The sequence below is a fragment of the Saccostrea echinata genome, unplaced genomic scaffold (assembly GCF_033153115.1).
Source record: "Saccostrea echinata isolate AGI-Se365-2 ecotype Australia unplaced genomic scaffold, CSIRO_AGI_Sech_v1 ptg000009l, whole genome shotgun sequence".
Lineage (NCBI taxonomy): Eukaryota > Metazoa > Mollusca > Bivalvia > Ostreida > Ostreidae > Saccostrea > Saccostrea echinata.
This window is the reverse complement of record NW_026889758.1, coordinates 29,532,293-29,553,660: the sequence shown is the minus strand read 5'-3', so window position 1 is coordinate 29,553,660 and position 21,368 is coordinate 29,532,293. Positions and strand designations below refer to the sequence as shown.

At 35.7% G+C, this 21,368-nt stretch overlaps 2 protein-coding genes and 1 long non-coding RNA gene across 3 annotated transcripts; 2 read left to right on the top strand and 1 right to left on the bottom strand.

Moving 5' to 3' along the window:
• The first annotated feature begins 1,325 nt into the window (after positions 1-1,325).
• On the top strand, positions 1,326-13,588 carry LOC133182180 (mesenchyme-specific cell surface glycoprotein-like). Its single transcript, XM_061316928.1, has 10 exons — positions 1,326-1,512; positions 1,724-1,960; positions 2,069-2,258; positions 2,510-2,648; positions 5,808-5,922; positions 6,331-6,510; positions 9,407-9,478; positions 10,061-10,311; positions 11,091-11,314; positions 13,472-13,588. The coding sequence occupies exons 1-10, from the start codon at positions 1,332-1,334 to the stop codon at positions 13,569-13,571; spliced, it is 1,689 nt and encodes a 562-aa protein (XP_061172912.1). The 5' UTR covers positions 1,326-1,331; the 3' UTR covers positions 13,572-13,588.
• Positions 13,448-15,266, bottom strand: LOC133182184 (GPN-loop GTPase 2-like). Its single transcript, XM_061316930.1, has 3 exons — positions 14,570-15,266; positions 14,360-14,458; positions 13,448-13,918 (listed from the first exon to the last, which is right to left on the bottom strand). Exons 1-3 carry the CDS (start codon positions 15,173-15,175, stop codon positions 13,724-13,726), a joined length of 900 nt encoding a protein of 299 aa, XP_061172914.1. The 5' UTR covers positions 15,176-15,266; the 3' UTR covers positions 13,448-13,723.
• A 4,405-nt stretch (positions 15,267-19,671) lies between these two features.
• LOC133183567 (uncharacterized) lies at positions 19,672-20,628 on the top strand. The gene is made up of 3 exons (XR_009720675.1): positions 19,672-19,808; positions 20,195-20,280; positions 20,531-20,628. It is a non-coding gene; the product is annotated as an uncharacterized LOC133183567 (long non-coding RNA).
• The last annotated feature ends 740 nt before the right edge of the window (positions 20,629-21,368 follow it).

Below are 21,368 nucleotides of genomic sequence, written 5' to 3'. Positions count from 1 at the left end.
TGGGGGGGGGGGGGGGGGTGTTTCTTGTTTTTTCTTTGCTTGTCATTTTTTGGGAGGCTTTCCCCTTACCTTTTTCAAAAGCACAGGCCTGTCAAAGACATAATAATGGCTATTCAAAAGGCATATATAATAACGCCTTTCCGAAAGGCGTAATAACGCCTCTTGAAAAGGCATCATAATGCCTTTTGGAAAGGCGTAATAACGCCTTTTTGGAAAGGCGTAATAACGCCTTGCAATTTTTTTCTCCTTAGATTGATCCTAATAGCTAGGCTTTCGTAGTCTCACTATAGGCATTTCGCTCGCCTTGTTGGCCCATCTTCTTTGTTATATTTACTTTGCAAAATAGTTAAGTAATATATACCGATTTATATAACAAATTACGGATATCATGATCTATAACCGGCATAGTTTTACTGTAACAATACATTTGAAGAGAGCAAAAACTCCGTTAATGCGCACATTAATTCAGCAAAATCAACAACTGATTTAAAAATAATTCAGAATTGAAGCTGAAAAAAAAATTGATGAATCAGATATTTTCAATCATTTGAGTTTATATTCATTTTGCTCTCTATGTAAGTGTTTCTGCTTACATAAAATAGTACTTTACGTGTATATTCAAAGAAACAATCCTACATTATACATACAGGTGTCATTGATCACACGTCTGTAGAATTAATATACATAACGCTTCTTATCTTAATTCCTCTATAGGGTTAGAGGGAATCACCTTTTGGTAAGACCTTTCAAAGTGCAATAAATGTGGAAGGTGTTGCATATTATTGAGTGTTTATAAAAATTCTCCAAATTTACTAACACGGTTCATATATTATAAGGAGATTCATTCAGGAATCGCTCTAATATTAAGATATTTAAAACTCGTATAAGATCTATATGTGTTTTATAAGTTGTTAGCACACTTAGTGGTAGCACGGATAGTGGGGAATACTTAGGATTTGTTGGTTTTGCCTTTCAGATTTTGTTATAAATAACTTTGTTAGGTAAAAGTACCATTAACCACTCTTTATTTGTGATAAAGATAAAGAAATTTCCGTAAGATTCTAGTCTCTGTCAAAAATCATCAACAATTTTAATAAAATACATATAGGGTTTTAGTCAAATTTTGCGGATAAAACAATTGGATTACAGTAGATGCATTCAATAAATCTGATATCTATTTTAATTACATCTCTCTTGTAATCAAGATATTTGCAGGTCAATCAGTTTATTGTGTGTGAAAACATGTAATCAACGGTCCGATAGTACTGTAAGTACATTTTCTACAATTTTAGTAAGTTGCTGTCGCAGACGTTGCCAGTTATTTAGAAGAGATGAAATCGTTAGTTGTCATCCCCCTTATCTTCCACGTGGCGTTTTCATATATATTTCTGGAAAAACTGTCTCACACAAAGCTCCCCAGCAGGGTCACGCCCTCAGAGGTTTATCAAATGTTCGGCGGAGCTGCCGAGGAGGCCGCTTATGACAAACAGCGACGAATTCTATACGTAGTTGGTAAGCATGTTTTGTTTCAATGTTTAAAGTCTCAACTGACGTAGCTTTTAAGGGATTTTAAAAGCTCATCTTTCCAAAGATGTTAAGTCTTTAATAATTATGAATTATGATTGCCATCATTACCTACTTAGCCTACAATACCTCTTTTTACGAATTTCAGCTTCCAAATGGCAATAATCGTCCAATAATGAAATTCTATTTCTATTGTCAGGTGAAGAATCTCGCTTACTCCATTTGATGGACTTGGCAGATCCAAAGAACCCCGTGTTAGCTACAAGCTACCAGTTTACACCTAGCGACGGAACACCACGTGACGTAGCTGTCTGTGGTGACGAGGTTGCTGTTGCTGTGACATCAGGAATCAGAGATGTTTATGAGGGCCATGTATATTTCTTTCATGCATTTTCTGCCGGGGATCCAGAACTGAAGTTTGACGGAAAACTTCCAAGTAAGAAAAAAAGCTGTTTTTGTTGCCTTTCATTTAGCAGATACCCAAAAACTCACCACTGCTCAATCATGAATAAACACTGATTTTTTAAATGTTTTTTATGTGTAGCTGGATACTTTCCGGACATGTTGACATTTACCAGTGACTGTAAGAAAATTCTGGTAGCTAATGAAGGAAGGCCAGGAAAAGATATCAATAATGTTTTCGTGGATCCAGAGGGATCTGTTACGATCATAGAGCGGGAGAGGACAGGAAACCCGTCAGAGCGAACAGTTTCCTTCAGCGGTCAAAACCAAAGGTTAACCCCCTCCCCTTTTTAAAAATATGTTTGACAATAAAAGCACAACAAAACAAAACAAAAAAATCACACACCCACACATCCACACCCTCACACACACACACACACCCTTCATATCAACACCACACACAACCACCCTCTCTCACACACATACACACACAATGTTTACCTCAAAAAGGGGGGAATTTATTCATAAATTCGTGTCCAAACTGCATTTTGTGATAAGACTGATCCGTCCCTTTCTATTGTAGATTTGATTTGAGGTTTCCCACTCGATATATACCTCAGAATGTATGGCCAGGGACGGCCAACCCAACCTTTGAACAAGACGCTACACCAGAGTACATAGCTATTTCCCCGGATAATAAATACGCTTACATTATTTTACAGGTAATGTTTCATTCTTTAATACCTTTCTCCTTTCTTACATGATCAATAATATGAATTATATAGGTGTGTTTAAACTAAAAAATAAAAAAAAAACATAGACGAAGAAAAAAAGACACAGCAACAAGTACAAGAAATACGAAATATAATACTGGTAACCCAGGTGAGGCAAAAGTGAGGAAATTTCCTTTCACTAAGGAAGCTATAAAGGGCATTGCGTTTGAGATGTTATTGGTTTTTTTTTTTGGGGGGGGGGGGCATGTATTTTATGTTGCTAATCTACAGAACATAGCAAGGGACAATGCTCTTGGATAGGATATGTTCTGACCGAATTAGCTCAGATGTTTTCTTTATCAGACATTGTTACTGGCATATAATTATTGTCCCCCGCTTTCACGAAAGCGAAGGGACATTAAATCTCATTCGTCTGTCAGTCTGTCCGTCTGTCACAAAAACTTTAACCTTGTTCATAACTTTTGAATAAGAAGAGATAAGGCTTTCATATTTCACATGTTCATTACATGTGACAAGACCTTTCTAAATATTCTATGATGTTTGACCCCGTGACCTTGACCTTGAAGTTTGACCTACTTTTCAAAAATTTTAACATCACTTTAAATTGGTCATAGCTTTTGAAGTGAAAAGACAGGGCTTTCATATTACACATGTATATCACCTGTGACAAGACCTTTCTAAATATACTAAAGATTTTTGACCCTGTAACCTTGACCATGAAGTTTGACCTACTTTTCAAAAATGTTATTTTTCCTTATAACTTTTGATTGAGAAGAGATAGGGCTTTCATATTTGCTATGTGCATTACCTGTGACAAGATGTTTCCGAGCATTCTATGATTTTTTGACCCCTTGACCTTGACCTTTATGTTTGACCTAATTTTCAAAAAAAAAAAACCGATAGTGATTACTTTTGAATGACATATGATAGGGCGTTCATATTTGACTCAATATGCCATAAATAATGGCATCTCACCCACTAAGACACCGAAAGCTGGGGACCACAATTCTTTGAAGAATAGAAATATAATACTATGGAATTCAAATAGCACACTATCGCACCATGGAGGTTTTGGTCGATAGCATTACGATGGCGATGGCACGTTGGAGCAATAGCACGATGATGCGATGACATGATGGTGAAGACGTGAGAAACGAAAAAGGTAAAGATAATGAACAGTGATCGATCTATAAAAAATCTACAAACAATACAAATCTGTGTACAGACCAAAAAAACACAGCCCCCTGGAAATTCAAGAGGTAGTATCAGGGGCCTGAAAGGAGTAAGCATCCTTTGTTGACCGGTGTCGCATAATATTTGGTCCGCCTCGTTTAAAGGTTCGGGCAGGGACACCGGTCACTACCGCCGTAAGCCTTGATTATTGTTCAGGTAAACGGAATATTCCGTAGTCAAATTTAGTATAAAAACAAAGGCCTAACAATCGGTATGAAAATTGTCAGCCAAAAATACGACCCAATGATAGGTTATACATGTATTTGCTAACATGGTCATTATAACTAATTATAATTATACTTCTGTCGCCAATTAAAAGACCGGGGCTCCCTGTACTTAGGACCATTTAAGATTATTGCTTTTAGGTCGTCATTATCAACTACTATGTATATTAACATAACCGGTAATGGCGTGTCCAGCGGGACTGTAGTTGAAAGAAGAAGAGCAAGAACACTTAAAAGGATTTTGTTTTAAATGTTCAACATTAGGCACTGTATTTCGTTAAAGTAATTTTTTTATGTTGTAAGGTCGAGCACTGGCAAATTCCAGGATTTAGACAGTAAAATAGCTTCTATTTTTTTTAAATATTGCTTGCCAGATAATTTTAGGAAGTAGACCCCCCTCCCCCTCCACACTTTGGTCAGTTTAGGGTTTGCTAATGATTACAGCATCTGTTCCTTTGTTGGCAAATTTAAGTTCAAAGAACCGACGGGTTAATAAATAATAACCCGATACTAAATCAGAATTACGTACCGGGTATTACCTTCCGTCACATGTGGTGGCTTAAAGAACCTGTGCTTGGCAACATTCAAATAATCACAAACGCTAGCTTGTGTTTCGCAGTTAAGGAATCCAAGTATGGACTTGCTTTATCTACTTCAAATTGTCAATTCAAAATTTCAAGGGAGCTGAGTAAAGTTGAGTGCGAATGTGAAGACCTAATTGTTTATTAACGTAAGGTAAAAGTGAATCAAAAGAAACATCAAGTATATTTGGTCTTTTATATTATCAATATCCATGACTACGCCTACGTCTAGACAATGAAACGATGCTCTGTAGCATCATCGTGTTATGGCATCGCATCATCGTGCTATCGCACCGTCATGTCATGAATGTATCGACGAGATTTTTAAATATTTTTTTTTGAATTTTTACTACATAATCATTACAACCCTGCCCTAACACCAGAACCCCTGACCAAGGGGCCATGATATTTACAATGTTGGAAGAGGCACCCTTCCTCGTCATAACTTTGCATTTAGTTTGTTTGCTTAATACCCAGGAGCAGAGGAGAAGATTTTTTTAAAGAAATAATGGATTTTCACTATATATTCAACAGGCCCCGTCCTAGAAACAGAACCCCTAATCCTAAGGCCATGAATTTTACAATTTTGGTAGAGGGCTCAATGCTTATTACAATCATGCCAACAGTTTGACTGCTTGATGTCCATGCAGGAGTTAAGAAGAAGATTTGTATCGATTGCATTAATTTTGATGATTTTAGCCCCACCCCCAGGCCCCGGGGGCAGGGGCCATGAATTTCACAATTTTTACTCCCCTTCACCCATAGATGCTATATGCCAAAATTGGTTGAAATTGGTCAAAGCTGAAAGTGTTTAAATGTTAACACACGACGGACGACGCACGACGACGGACACAAAACAGATAACAATATGTCACCGGAGTAAAAAGAAATGTTAATAAAGAGAAAATCCAATATTTTGTAGTTGAATATGGAATTTATTTCAATCGGGTGACAGGATTTTTTCAAAAAATATTTTCACTCGTGCTTCGCACTTGTGAATATACATAAAAAAAAATACTCTCCTACTCGTGAATTAAATTCCAAATCAAACTACAGAACATTGAATATCCTCTATTTCGTTTTTTTTTTCTCGTTTTGTTTTTATACAGAGAAACAATGCTGTGGCGACAATGTCCCTATCAACGTACGATATACAGTCAATCACACCTATACCAAAGAAAGACTGGAGCAAGTACACCATTGACCCCAGTGACAGGGACGGAGGTATATATTACAATAGATCATAGATTAAAATACGGAGACGTTATCGTTTTTCAACAGGGAAATCCAACCCACCCACCCCCCAAAAAATGAAGAGCATAAATACAGTGCCTGAAGAAAGAAGCAAAAATTAAAAAGAGAAAAATAAGTTAAAAACTCTCCAAACTACAAAAAACTATTAATTTTGTGGGAAAGAGGAGCCCCACCCCCACCCCCCGAGATTACGTTCCTGGAATAAGTAATTCTTGCTAGAGTGCATATTTTATGACGCTAAATCATTTGTACTGCATGCGTTGTATTGTTTTATGCATATATTTCTTGCATTGTTAAATGTTTCAGTAACAAATATGGCTTGGCGCTTGTGGTATGAAAGGAATTTTGAATGTACTTTGTTTTTTTTTATTCCCTAAGGCGTTCATCTCAGGCAATATCCATTTAAGAGCGTGCGACAGCCAGATAACGCCAAAGTGATCACGATCGGTCGTAAGAGCTTCCTGATAACCGCGGACGAGGGGCGGACGACGGACTTTACCTCTGCCCATGATGGATTTGTCTGGTCAGATCACAGCTTGGCAGATGTTTTAACCAGACGTAAAGCAATTTACTTCGTATTTTAATAAGAGCTGTTTTAAGTCTCTATTTGATTACGTTTGCTGTTCAGTACATAGGCGTCGGAAGCAGATTGAAAGTGGGAGGTGGAGCTAATTGAAAGAGAAAAATTTCAAACCTGAATAAACTTGATAAACCAAAAAAAAAAGGGGGGGAATAGAAAATTGCCCAAACCCGAAAATCGTAAGGGGGGGGGGGGGTTACGATCGAACTTCTTTCAGTACCAATTTTTTTTTCAAATGCTACCACTTACCTTTCTTTGATTACACCGCAATGTGCCTGTTTGAAAGTGGGGGGGGGGGGGGGGTGTTAAACCTACGCCCCAATGTTCAATGCCTATATTATGTCTATCTTTGCAAAAAAGTAGGGGGGGGGGCTAAGCCCCCCCCCCCCCGGTTCCGACGCCTATACAGTAGATACATGTTTAAAACTTCATATCAAACTAGATTGTTATGTACAAGTAATAGCTTTTCAAAAGTTATTTCCCTTGGCCGCCATCTCTTTGGGAAAAAAACCCCACAGAATTCCCATGGCCTTTATAACTTTCAAGTTTGTAACTTTATCTTCTGACTTCATAATTACGAAAGCCTATTAAGATCAAACTACGGTAAAAAAAAAAAAATTAAAAGGCGTTATAACGCCTTTTCAAAAGGCGTTATAACGCGAAAAAAGGCGTAATAACGCCTTTTGAAAAGGCGTTATAACGCGGAAAAAGGCGTAATAACGCGAAAAAAAGCGTTATTACGCCTTTCCAAAAGGCGTTATTACGCCTTTCTAAAAGGCGTTATAACGCCTTTATAAAAGGCGTTATTACGCCTTTCCTAAAGGCGTTATTACGCCTTTTCAAAAGGCGTTATTACGCCTTTTAAAAAAGGCGTTATAACGCCTTTCCAAAAGGCGTTATTACGCCTTTCCAAAAGGCGTTATTACGCCTTTCTAAAAGGCGTTATAACGCCTTTCTAAAAGGCGTTATCACGCCTTTTTAAAAGGCATTATTACGCCTTTCAAAGAGGCGTTATTATGCCTTTTGAAGGGCCATTATTATGTCTTTGACAGGCCCGTGATTTTAAAGTGGGGGGGGGGGTGTCCCATAAAATTGACAAGCAAACAAAAAAAACAAGAAACCCCCCCCCCCCCACCGGAAAAAAATAAACTGCCTAAACTTGAGGGGAAACTTTTTCTAATTTTTCGGTAAAAACTTTTTTTAAATGCAATGACTTGCCCGAGTTTAACCATACTGCAACAAAATGTTAAGGGACCAAGCAATCAATTAATGATTTTTTATATTTAAACTATAGCAAGACTATTCTCTCAAAAAGTGGGGTGGGGACAACCCCCCCCCCCCCCAACTCACATTCGTACTACCGGCCTGTCTGAAAAGGAGTTGTATCTAAAAATGGAAAGGCGTTATGTTAAATAGTAAATATATGAAAGATTGAACCAAAGCCATCTTTATTCATGCAAAATTTAGATTATAGTTTTAATATTTAAAATTATATTATAAATTATAGTATTTTCTATATTCCTGCACATCTCGCAGACAGTTGTTTGCATTTTGCATGCATATTAAAAGAAGTCAACACTCTACTTTTGAAAATCCAGGATATAGGCAGAACCAGCTTTGGGCTTTGTTAGCCACATATTAAAAATTCATGTCAAATTTGAAATATTTTTCTCTCCTCTTGGTAAAAAACAGGCAAAGTATTTGCATAGGTATAATGAGCAATTAGCCTTCAACAAAATTTCTGAAATCCATACACCTTGGTAGAAGCGTCTGGCATCAGAGAAGGACTAAGTTGGTTTAACACTGAAAATATTTTACACATTTAAACATCTTTTTTCCTAGAAATCTAATTATAATCAGCCCCCAGGGTGGGCTAAGTAAGTCATGTATTGAAAAAAAAGAGGCTTAATAACGCCTTTTGAAAACCTTTTGGAAAGGCGTAATAACAACTTTTGGAAAGGCGTAATAACGCCTTTTAGAAAGGCGTAATAACGCCTTTTTAAAAGGCGTAATAACGCCTTTTGGAAAGGCATAATAACGCCTTTTGGAATTTCGTAAAAACGCCTTTTAGAAAGGCGTAATACCGCCTTTTGGAAAGGCGTTATAACGCCTTTTGAAAAGGCGTAATAACGCCTTTTTGGAAAGGCGTAATAACGCCTTTTGGAAAGGCGTAATAACGCCTTTTTGCGTTATAACGCCTTTTGGAAAGGCGTAATTACGCCTTTATTTGCGTTATTACGCCTTTATTTGCGTTATTACGCCTTTTTTCGCGTTATAACGCCTTTTGAAAAGGCGTTATAACGCCTTTTAATTATTTTTTTTTACCATAGTTTGATCCTAATAGGCTTTCGTACATAATAACCGCAACATCTTGTATTTTGAGTGATCCGGGATTGGGCTACCCACACATTGAAAGAATAAAAAATTAAACACAGTAAATTTGTAGCATGCATGTCCTAATGTTTGGTAATGTCAAGAAGAGAAATATTCAGTTTTTTTTCCATATTGACCTTTTGGTTGGCACTGCAATGGGAAATTACTAGCAAAGTGTGGATTGGACTATTAGTTTTAGATTCTCTGACGTCTAAAACCTCGGTCGTAGAGCTTCAGTTCTGCAGCAAAAACTTTTATATGAAAGATCATACTCCTGTCAAAATTTTCAAGATTGTTCGAATGGCGTGATTGGTAGTTTCAAAATAATTTTTTAGCAAAAAAATATATTATTTTCAAATAAGTTTAACCTTGACACCTCCCCCCGACTGACGATCAGCAAATAAAAAGATGTTGTTGTTGGGTTTTTTTTTTTCAGTCCTCCGTGATTTTTTTTCTTTTTAACTAACAATGGAGAGATGATCATGATTACTTTCATTTCAGAGAACAAGTTTGACACCACAGTTATAAATAATGACACATTTATAGAGGCTCTTAAATTGGATAATAAAGCTGGTGAGTAGTTTTAATTTGACTCGTTCAAGAAAATAAATGGGGAAAAGAGGAAATCTACAGTTTAAAAAAAAACACATTCGATAAATCCTATTTACGAAATATGTACAGCTGATATAATGAAAAATGAAAATGGCTTAAATTTTTTCCATTTTTTACGACAGGAGAATGTGACAAATACATAAATCAAGTCTTTTGCATTATGTCAGATTAACTTAATGCGGAGTTTTAATATTTTTCATTCATACACAACAAAATTTCTACTTTTCTTAAGTATTAAGGATAAAGTTTACTTTGTGAAAGTGCAAGGATGTGCCAATCAAACGCGTCCCGAAATTCGTAGTTTCAACACTTTCCAGATAAAATAAGTTTTTTTTATTATATTTCCGTGTGAAATGTTATAGAACCATATAAGTCATGATATTATACAGAAAATTTGAGAAAATATTAACTATTCTATTGCATACTGGCAAAATTATGGGGGATGTTAAAGTTATATATTGACGAAATTATAAAGGGGTTAACCCTCAACCAACCCCAACCCCCAGTTCCTACGCGCTTGCTCTTGTAACACATTTTGTACAGGTAGACTAACCTTGAGCACAATCGACGGTCTGAATTTATTTACTGGAAAAATGGATGAAGTCAATCATTTTGGTGGCAGAGGATTCTCCATTTGGAAGACGTCAGATTTGTCGCTAGTGTTTGACTCCGGTGATGAAATAGAGAAAGAACTGGCCAATTCCATAAAAGTTGTGTTCAATACAGACTGTATTAAAAACACAATAACCTACCAGGGACCAGAAAATTTAAGAGACACACAGTCCGATAATTATGTAAGTTGTACTGATTCTACTATTATTTTTCCTCAGAGTGATTAAACTGGACACTGGGCAGCATATACTCAGTATTCAGGCCCTTCGCAACGGTTTCAAAAGTGGGGGGAGGGAGGGAGGGGCAACTTCCCCAAAAAAAATCTAACAAGCAAAAAAAATAAATAAATAAACAAACAAACAAAAACACCCCCCCCCCAAACTGTTCAGAAGTGGGGGGGGGGGGAACTTCCCAAAATTATCTGACAAGCAAAAAAAGAAAAAAAAGCTAATTTACCATCCAAATCCTGGAATATGCCAGAACACGACCTTGCAACATCAAAAAGTGGGGGGGGGGGAGCATCTAAAGGAAAATTTTCCATAGCAAAATTCTATACTCAGAAAAAAAGTGTCCCCCCCCCCCAACCGCATTCTACAGGCCTAGTATTGTCTACATATCTATTTGATATCAAAGAAATAGGAGGATTACAACAAATAGCTTACTATCATCTCATAAAAAAGATTGAAATGTTAAATTCTTTTAAATTTGTTTTGAAAGTACACAAATGTTTTTAGATGTAATGGTCTTTTCTAGGGTTCTAGCATAACCAATATGCAGCTTGCGACTTCAAATGGGGGCATTTATTGGTAAAAGATTCATTTAGAAATAAACACATGTAATAACACTTCATGTTTCACCAACTTAAGTTGTGCACCCCCCCCCCCCCCTTCCACTGAAATTCTTCCTGGTCTGCATTTATTTTGCATACAATCTATATTGTTTGTATTATTGTAATTTTCAGGGTCCAAAAGTTGGTTCTTTAGATTATATTAAGGATTATGATCAGGAGTACATTGTAGTTGGCAGTGAAACAACAGGAACAATCTTCGTCTACTCAGTGAATTCCACGTCTGGTACCCCCGAGCCTCAGTTTGAAACTGCTTATAGGACGGGGGACACAGACTTTGTGTGGAGTGAGCTGTATGAAATGGGAACTGCAGGGGATGCTGGACTGTCTGCTGTGGGGTTAGTGTTTACTGTAACACCTGGCAGATTGCAATGATTGTTTTGTAGAAATGTAGGGATAAAATATGACATATTTACACATTTCATCATAGTACATTTGTGATACCTGCATTGCATACAATAAAGGATTACTTTGTCCATCTGTTTATCTGGGAAGAATTTCACTTTTAAACATGTTAGAATTCAATTCACTCAGATAACATTTCTTCAGAAGACCTTTTGAAGTCATTAATTACAGAAAAATACAATATTGTTAGAGTTCAAGGCAAAATTAAGAGTCAAGGTCACAGCATACACTCTAGTTTGAAATTTCATAGCTGCAGAACTGTAGCTCCCCGAAAATAAAATATTGACAGTCCAGAGAGTTACAGTGCCACTGATTTAAAAAAAAAAACTGCATATTAATGGCACACAAAAAGTTGCACCTGACTCTGGATTTATTTCTCTGAATTCTTACCTCAACTGCTCAAAAGCTCGATTTCAAAAAAATTGTTAGACCTCTATCAACTACTCTTGTAATTGACATCTGCATGAAGCGCATTTGGCCGAATTGTCATGCCTTCCAAAATGGCAGTATAAATAGGCAAGACATTGGATGGTCTCAATTTCAGGCCCAGGAGGGCTATTAACAATAGTTATGGGACAGGGATGGGGTAATTGAAAAAAGTATTTGTAATATGGGAAATGTTTTAATGTGAAACTAGTAAAAAAAATATGTTAGGAACACACAGTTAGTAATATTCTGATGGCAGTTTAAATGTAAGGAGAAATAAATCAAGAAACAGCGCACTTTTTTGTGCACTACAAATATACACTTTTTACAGTGGGTGTCACTGTAGCTCTCTGGTTGTTCATCCCAATTCTTTCAGACCAGCAAGCTACAGATCTGCAGCTAGAAATTTCACATCCATAAGCAAAACTACCAAAGGAAAATAAAACTTCTGTACTTTATAAGAGATACTACGAAGGTTGTTCGGAAAGTTTGTGGACTACCGTCATAACTTTTTTACTTAATGTCATATTATATCCAAATTTGGAAGAAATATTTCAACAGTAAATTTAAATGATGTATATTAAAAATTTTTAAAATATCATGGTTTATTTCAAACTTATCTATAGACTTAAAAAATGCGAAAATCGGATCACGGAGCAGGTCAAAATTTCGTAATTTACAATCAAGACACTAAATAATGTCTGAGGTCATATCTTCTGTAAAATGAAACAAAATCAGAAAAATTCTACACATTCAAATTAAAAATTGTTTTATCTATTCTAATTCCAAATTTTGACTTAATACTTTGCTTCGTTGAAAAGAAATCAGTTTCAGAAGATATGTAGTCCTCCTTGAAAAAGCCAAAAAAGATGACATCGTAGAACGTCATGGAGCAGCAGTTAACCATACAATTTTGTGTTGTACTCTGGAAAACCCCATAAAAAACTCAAAAAATGCCAGAGGAAGTAGGAAATATGTCAAAAGTGAGCCATGCATGTGTGTGTACATGGTACAAGCTATTTGAATGATAGACTACTCTGCTTAGACGATGGTGATCTCTGAGAAAACGTATTATCTGTAAAAATCTCAAAAACATTGAAAAGTTAATAATGTTATGTTAATTAAGAGTTTGGTGCTTCACAGATGCTGATCTTGTGAAAGCACACTTATGCAGTGAAAAAAATATAACATTGACAAACAAAATAATGCTACTTGGACAATTGTTCGCAAAATAGATTTCAAGTGATAGAGAAAAGTTTTCAATGAGTGCACTGGTATTGGTCAATACTGTGTGAAATGTATAGGGATAGTATTTTTGAGAACCTAATGTCGGTATGTTTATGACATTACAGTGTTGTTGAGTTTGCTCCGTGGTTACAAAACGTGTTGATTTTAAAATTAAATAACATGAATTCTATTAAATCACATGGAATGAAACTTCACACTTAAATAAAATAAATATGCTCATTTTAAATTTCTTGAAGATAGTATAACGAAGATTGGCATAGTCCACGAACAACCCTCATACACCCTGTAATGAGCTTACTTCTACTTCATTTTGTAATAATGTTTATTAATGAACAGGCACTTCATCTTACCAAAATCAGTGGTGATATTAATTCATCAATTTTTACAAAACTAAAAAAAATTCTTTATATTTTCAGATTCATCAGCAGAGATGACAATCCTCTAAACAAAACCCTGATATATGCCATAGGACAGTATTCAGGATCTGTGACCCTATTCCAAATAGAAAACTTGTAGTTATGTAAACAATAAATAATACCGGTACTCAGCAATTAAACTGTTCTACTGTGAATGTGATATAAAGTTCATTTAATGTTCACATCTTTATTGTTGTGATTGCTTGAAACACTGTGAGCTAAAATAAAGATGAATTTTGTTCTCATTTTCCTTTAACTGTCATCCCTAATTTCTCCTGTATCTGTGTCCATGTATTTCTCTCGAACGTCTTTGATTTTCTCGTATTCAAACTCTGCCTGAACAGCACAGGACATCATGGATTGAATGTCTCTTTCTTCTAGGTCCCCAAACACATAACCATTGGCCTTGTCCACCTGCCTCATGACTCGCAGCATTGATTCTTTGTCCTGTTATAAATAATCAAGTTACTTAATTCTAAATGGTAAAACAAAAATGATAATTTGGAAAACATTACATACATCATATATGTTAGTTTGGTGAACAGTAAAACTGCCAAGGACAGTTCAAAATGAGATGTTATTGTAGCTAGGCCATTCTAGATTTTTGATGATTTTGTTCTTTTTAGGATCAAACTGACTTCTAAGATAAAAATAAGGTAATCTGTGAAACCATGTTTACTATATACATGTACATGTTAAATACTGAAATACTTTACACATAAAATTAATAAATTTGAATTAAAGTATAAAACTGAGCACTTTCAAATGCATTTCAGAAGTAGTGCACAAAATGTTACGATTAAAATTTCTACATATTAAAAGGTTGAAAAGAATAAAATATTGTAAGGATGACTCAAAAAGATTTAATATTCTGTCATTGATCTTTACCTCTACATTGAGTGGAACAAATGAGACCAGACTGTAGTCTTGTACTAGATCAATCAGAGCTGAATTTAATTTCTTATACTTCTGCAGTGATTTGTCAGCCTAAAAAACAATTTTATATGTATACAACATGTGATAGCAGTGTTTCAGCAGTCTTCATAATTTTTTCCAGAAAAGTTAAAAAAAAAAAAACCTAAATATTGTATCACTAACTTTAAATTCATCCAATAGATAGCCAAGTTCCAACACATCTGTATAAAAATCCAGGTTGAATGAGAGCTTTCCAAACTTCTCTATCAAGTCACATTTTGACAGAACATTAACATGTGGAAGTTCTAGCTGTAGCATGGTAGACAGAGAAGTTAATAACACTGAGATGAACTTTGATGCATCACTACAATAATGAGAATCGACAAGATGCACAGCTACAAGGCGATAGTCCCATTTCTGCAACCTAGCTAGAATATTGCGAACACATTTGTAATGTGTGTATAATTCAACTTGTCCTGGGAAATCGAACAACAAGTACTTGTTTTTAAGTTTTGCTAGCTCATTCTGGAGCCAATCAATGTTTTGCTCCAAGTATTCCATGCAATAGATAAGGCCACCATTAGGTCCGAGTTTTAAGGAATCCATGACATCAGAGAGGGTTATTAAAGTCGATATATCTACGTCACATTTGTAGGGAAGATGGTCATTAGCAGGATCTAGGTTGATGACTGCCACCTCTCTTCCAAAGGCCGATAAAAATTCGGACATGCCATGACAATAGGTGGTTTTTCCAGATCCTGGAGGCCCAATAACTACTTGTCCGAACATTGTGTAAAACCTTTAAACACAAAAATATGTATTATGCCTACATCATTCCTGATTTATACGCGAACTAGAGGTATATACCTCCAAACTACAAACTACCCTTTCCATGAAAGTGAAAGTACATTGTAATACGTGAAACTAAACGATAGCTTGTTTATTTCCGAATAAAAAAAAGACATCCCTGGACACTGACAATATAACTTGTATAGAACTTATTGAAAAAAAATTATTCAAAAATTTTAGGTTAAAATGTCTTTTGATTATCCACCTAAAAATATATATAATGTCGGATATAAGTAAATATGAAAATGAAAGTAGGTGTTTAGGCAGCCAGATGGAGGAGGTATATTTACTTATAGAAACAGGCTATGAGACCGTGGTCACATTTAACTCAAAACGAGGCTATTGCTCACCGGAATGGGTTCTCTCATCTATTTTCCCCTAATCATATCCGGTTATAATGTAAGCCTAACGTTTCCGTGCAAAATTATGAAATTATTTTACTTGTATCAAGCCTTAAATTTAGACCTTAAATATAGACTTTAGTTCTGTCTTTAGGGCCATGGAGCAGTGAGGGTTCTGAAGCATTGTTAACAGATTTTAAAATGCAGAAGGCAGGTATGATTAAAATTGACTAAAAAATATATAACCATATTTCCAGGGACCTACTAGTATATAGGTCCCTGATATTAATTATTTCATTATTAAAAAGAAAATGTCCAGTTTACAAATGAGGAAAATATGACAACACACTTTGACACCTATGAACAGACAAACATACAGGGTCTTATGTTTACAACACTGTAGCAAGAGACCATTGGCATAAAACAGTCTTAAACATGCATGGTCTCATGTTTACAGACTTAGCATGAGACCATTGACATAAAACACTCTTAAACGTGGATGGTCTCATGTTTACAAACTGTAGCATGAGACCATAGACATAAAACAGTCATAAACACACATGGTCTCATGTTTACAATACTGTAGCATGAGACCATAGACATATAACAGTCACAAACACACATGGTCTCATGTTTACAAACTGTAGCATGAGACCATTGACATATAACAGTCACAAACACACATGGTCTCATGTTTTCAAACTGTAGCATGAGACCATTGACATATAACAGTCACAAACACACATGGTCTCATGTTTACAAACTGTAGCATGAGACCATAGACATAAAACAGTCTTAAATATGCATGGTCTCATGTTTACAAACTGTAGCATGAGACCATAGACATATAACAGTCACAAACACACATGGTCTCACGTTTACAAACTGTAGCATGAGACCATAGACATAAAACAGTCTTAAACATGCATGGTCTCATGTTTACAAACTGTAGCATGAGACCATAGACATATAACAGTCACAAACACACATGGTCTCATGTTTACAAACTGTAGCATGAGACCATTGATATATAACAGTCACAAACACACATGGTCTCATGTTTTCAAACTGTAGCATGAGACCATAGACATATAACAGTCACAAACACACATGGTCTCATGTTTACAAACTGTAGCATGAGACCATAGACATAAAACAGTCTTAAACATGCATGGTCTCATGTTTACAAACTGTAGCATGAGACCATAGACATATAACAGTCACAAACACACATGGTCTCATGTTTACAAACTGTAGCATGAGACCATAGACATAAAACAGTCTTAAACATGCATGGTCTCATGTTTTCAAACTGTAGCATGAGAACCATAGACATATAACAGTCACAAACACACATGGTCTCATGTTTACAAACTGTAGCATGAGACCATTGACATATTACAGTCACAAACACACATGGTCTCATGTTTTCAAACTGTAGCATGAGACCATAGACATATAACAGTCACAAACACACATGGTCTCATGTTTACAAACTGTAGCATGAGACCATTGACATATAACAGTCACAAACATGCATGGTCTCATGTTTAAGATACTGTAGCATGAGACCATTGACATATAACAGTCACAAACATGCATGGTCTCATGTTTACAAACTGTAGCATGAGACCATTGACATATAACAGTCACAAACACTCATAGTCTCATGTTTACAAACTGTAGCATTAGACCATTGACATATAACAGTCACAAACACACATGGTCTCATGTTTACAATACTGTAGCATGAGACCATAAACATAAAACAGTCACAAACACACATGGTCTCATGTTTACAAACTGTAGCATGAGACCATTGACATATAACACTCACAAATACACATGGTCTCATGTTTACAATACTGTAGCATGAGACCATTGACATATAACAGTCACAAACACACATGGTCTCATGTTTTCAAACTGTAGCATGAGACCATTGACATATAACAGTCACAAACACACATGGTCTCATGTTTACAAACTGTAGCATGAGACCATTGACATATAACAGTCACAAACACACATGGTCTCATATTTATAATACTGTAGCATGAGACCATAGACATGAAATAGTCTTAAACATGCATGGTCTCATGTTTACAAACTGTAGCATGAGACCATAGACATATAACAGTCACAAACACACATGGTCTCATGTTTACAATACTGTAGCATGAGACCATTGACATATAACAGTCACAAACATGCATGGTCTCATGTTTACAAACTGTAGCATGAGACCATAGACATAAAACAGTCACAAATACACATGGTCTCATGTTTACAATACTGTAGAATGAGACCATTGACATATAACAGTCAAAAACACACATGGTCTCATGTATACAAGCTGTAGCATGAGACCATTGACATATAACAGTCACAAACACACATGGTCTCATGTTTACAAACTGTAGCATGAGACCATTGACATATAACACTCACAAATACACATGGTCTCATGTTTACAATACTGTAGCATGAGACCATTGACATATAACAGTCACAAACACACATGGTCTCATGTTTTCAAACTGTAGCATGAGACCATTGACATATAACAGTCACAAACACACATGGTCTCATGTTTACAAACTGTAGCATGAGACCATTGACATATAACAGTCACAAACACACATGGTCTCATGTTTACAAACTGTAGCATGAGACCATTGACATATAACAGTCACAAACACACATGGCCTCATGTTTACAAACTGTAGAATGAGACCATTGACATATAACAGTCACAAACACACATGGTCTCATGTTTACAATACTGTAGCATGAGACCATTGACATATAACAGTCACAAACATGCATGGTCTCATGTTTACAAACTGTAGCATGAGACCATAGACATAAAACAGTCACAAATACACATGGTCTCATGTTTACAATACTGTAGAATGAGACCATTGACATATAACAGTCACAAACACACATGGTCTCATGTATACAAGCTGTAGCATGAGACCATTGACATATAACAGTCACAAACACACATGGTCTCATGTTTACAAACTGTAGCATGAGACCATTGACATATAACAGTCACAAACACACATGGTCTCATGTTTACAATACTGTAGCATGAGACTATTGACATGTAACAGTCACTTTAAATCATGATATCATTTGAAATGCTAACTTATAGAAGTAGTATTATTATATTTGTTCTGTTTAATTTCAGATGTTTTGCTGGTTTTCAAGTCATGGAGTCCCTTGAGTTACCAAATGTGCCATTCACTGTTTTTTAAGAACATAATTTAGATAAGGTAATTAAATAATTGTGAGATTGATATTTGCATTTTGCAAAGTATGTCTATTTTATACACTGAATATTGAGAATTTTATTGGCACATACTCTATACTTTCTTCAGCACCTAATTCATTATAAATGAAAATGTTGTAAATTAGAGCATTATTGTCTCAAGATGAACCCTTTGTCTTTCCAGACTTCAGAATTTTATGTCAATTGACTGCACTTGAATTGTCATACAGGTATGTACTGAAAATTCAATGTCAATACCGGTATATACAAGAGCTGTAATTTATGGACAACTTAAAGGTCTACGCAAGGAAATAGCCAATCAAATTGAACTTAGTTAATTATAGTTCTATATATTTAGAGACAATTCCTTTTTTTTTTTTTATTTTCGGCATCATTTTTAGGCCTACAGTATTAATTTTGGACTCATGTATTAGGTATATCATATCTTTAGCACAATTGTCCCAGTGAATTAAAGGGAACTCATTTTTAGGTGTGCATGAAGCAATTTCCTGGATGGTGTGTAAGTCTAGATCTGTTTGTCAACATGTGAAATCTACATGTATTTCTGGGTAGGTATGTTTACATTCAACTTTTTTTCTTAAAAGTCGCATAAGGCTTATTTTTTTCTGATCTCAAATTTTTGTTTAAGTATTAATCTTTATTATCTCTTTCATGACTTATCTGCTGAGAGTCTAGTTAATTAATTTATTAATTAAAGCTATATAGTAACATATAGTGAAATTTTTTCCTTCTGTGAGACCTAAAGAGTAACAGGTAACTCTCATTTTGACTGCAATTTCTCTGATTTCAGGAGTAGTCTCCCCTGTTACAGATCAATAATGGTGGATATACAATGTGGGATGCAGTCTGGTCATCAAGAGAGAGTTTTGACACCCGTATACCTGTATTTCTACCAATCACCTCCGTAACCTTTGTTGTGTTCATCAGACAGGTAAGAAAAACAAGAAAATAAATTAGAATAATTTTAATGAGATAAATGATAAAAAATCAAACATATTTACAAGTACAGACTCCCTTGTAAAAGAAAATGTCACATTTGACATGTACAATTTTATACATCATTTACATATCCACATTTTCCCCATTTACACAGTTGAATAGAATCAGTGCATAATAAAACATAGCAACAATTATTACCATACAGTCTTACAACTTTCATTTTAATTTTGGATCTGTTGGTGATTTACTGTAAGTGTCTTTAGATTTTTTATCGTACAGCTGATATCTTTTAGATGTAAAGTATTTTCTTTGAGATTTATATTTTAACAGTTTTTGTTTCATTTTAAAGTAATTTTGCTTATTTTGTTGTTGTTTTAGATGATGGACCACTCTACTTCCTTTTACAACAGGTGCCCCTGCAGATTCACGAAGTTCCAATGTTGAGTTTCCATGTCCCCTATTCAGTGAGTGCACAACTTTGTATGTCCTACTTTCAAAATTTCTACTACTTGTAATACATTTTGGATTTGATTTTAAATATGCCCTATTCACAGATCCATATTTTTGTGTACAAGTATGATATTTAATTCTATCAAGATTACTTGGTCCTAAAGTCAAATTTATATAGTCTTTTAACAAACATTTGTCTTCTTCTGTCATGTTTAATTCAAAGTCAGTAGGCAACACTGAAGATTTCCACTTATTGCTTTTCAGTCCACGACAGGAAAAGGAATAAAGTTGACAGGACTTCCCACACTGTCCTTTGTAGCAACTTACGATGGAACTGACAGCAGTAGACATAGCCCGCTTCATCAAAGGTAAGTCTCCAGAGTGGTGTCTAGTACTCTGTCCTGCATCGAAGCTTCAGGTCCAAGCCAAATCTTCTCTGCATGGATTCTCTTATGGCTTTGGTTCTTCCCAGAAACATGTGACTGCTGAATGGAGCCTTAGCAGTCTGTTTTCTTTGAGAGTCAAAGAAATGATGCAAGTCTTTAAGGTTTTCAATGACATGTCCTTCTTTTTCAGATTCACCAGATGCAGCAGCACTTTCTCCATCACTGGTGAAATGGGAAATGACTAGGGGATGGTCATCACTTTGTAACTCACCAATACATTTTGCAGTCCATCACTTCTCATCTCCAGTGGTGGTCTCTGGAGGAATGGTTGCAGTGCAGTCTTTGTGTTTTGGCAGGTAACTTCCTTTCCTTTGCTTTGCTTCTTAGGTGTGCACCTTTTTTGCATAGTTTATTCCCACAGAACACTGCCGCAACATTTTTCCTCCGAGTTACATTTTCACTTACGGTACAAGTCGCTTGGTGGCAGCTTGGAATGGGGTTTTTCCAATGGCACTGAAGGTGGCATTATTATACCGGGCATCTCCTTCCGCTCTGATAGGGGTATAAGGAAGTCCACATTTTTCATTTAGTTCTTGAATGTTCTGCCTTATTTTCTTCATACTGTTTTTTAATCGAAGGTTAAGGTACCAAAAAAAAAATATTACTGTTTTAAATCCATGCAAAGCATATTTTCTTTCCCCTTCCCAATCTTTGCT

What these genes read in the sequence shown, in the direction of transcription:
- LOC133182180 (XM_061316928.1), top strand. Translation starts at nt 1,332, where the DNA reads ATGAAATCGTTAGTTGTCATCCCCCTTATCTTCCACGTGGCGTTTTCA. An exon ending in TAAATTGGATAATAAAGCTG is followed by an intron (nt 9,479 to 10,060) that starts GTGAGTAGTTTT and finishes CATTTTGTACAG; the next exon opens with GTAGACTAACCTTGAGCACA. An exon ending in GCTGGACTGTCTGCTGTGGG is followed by an intron (nt 11,315 to 13,471) that starts GTTAGTGTTTAC and finishes TTATATTTTCAG; the next exon opens with ATTCATCAGCAGAGATGACA.
- LOC133182184 (XM_061316930.1), bottom strand. Translation starts at nt 15,175, where the DNA reads ATGTTCGGACAAGTAGTTATTGGGCCTCCAGGATCTGGAAAAACCACC. An exon ending in ATCTATTGGATGAATTTAAA is followed by an intron (nt 14,459 to 14,569) that starts GTTAGTGATACA and finishes ATTGTTTTTTAG; the next exon opens with GCTGACAAATCACTGCAGAA. An exon ending in TTGTTCCACTCAATGTAGAG is followed by an intron (nt 13,919 to 14,359) that starts GTAAAGATCAAT and finishes TATTTATAACAG; the next exon opens with GACAAAGAATCAATGCTGCG.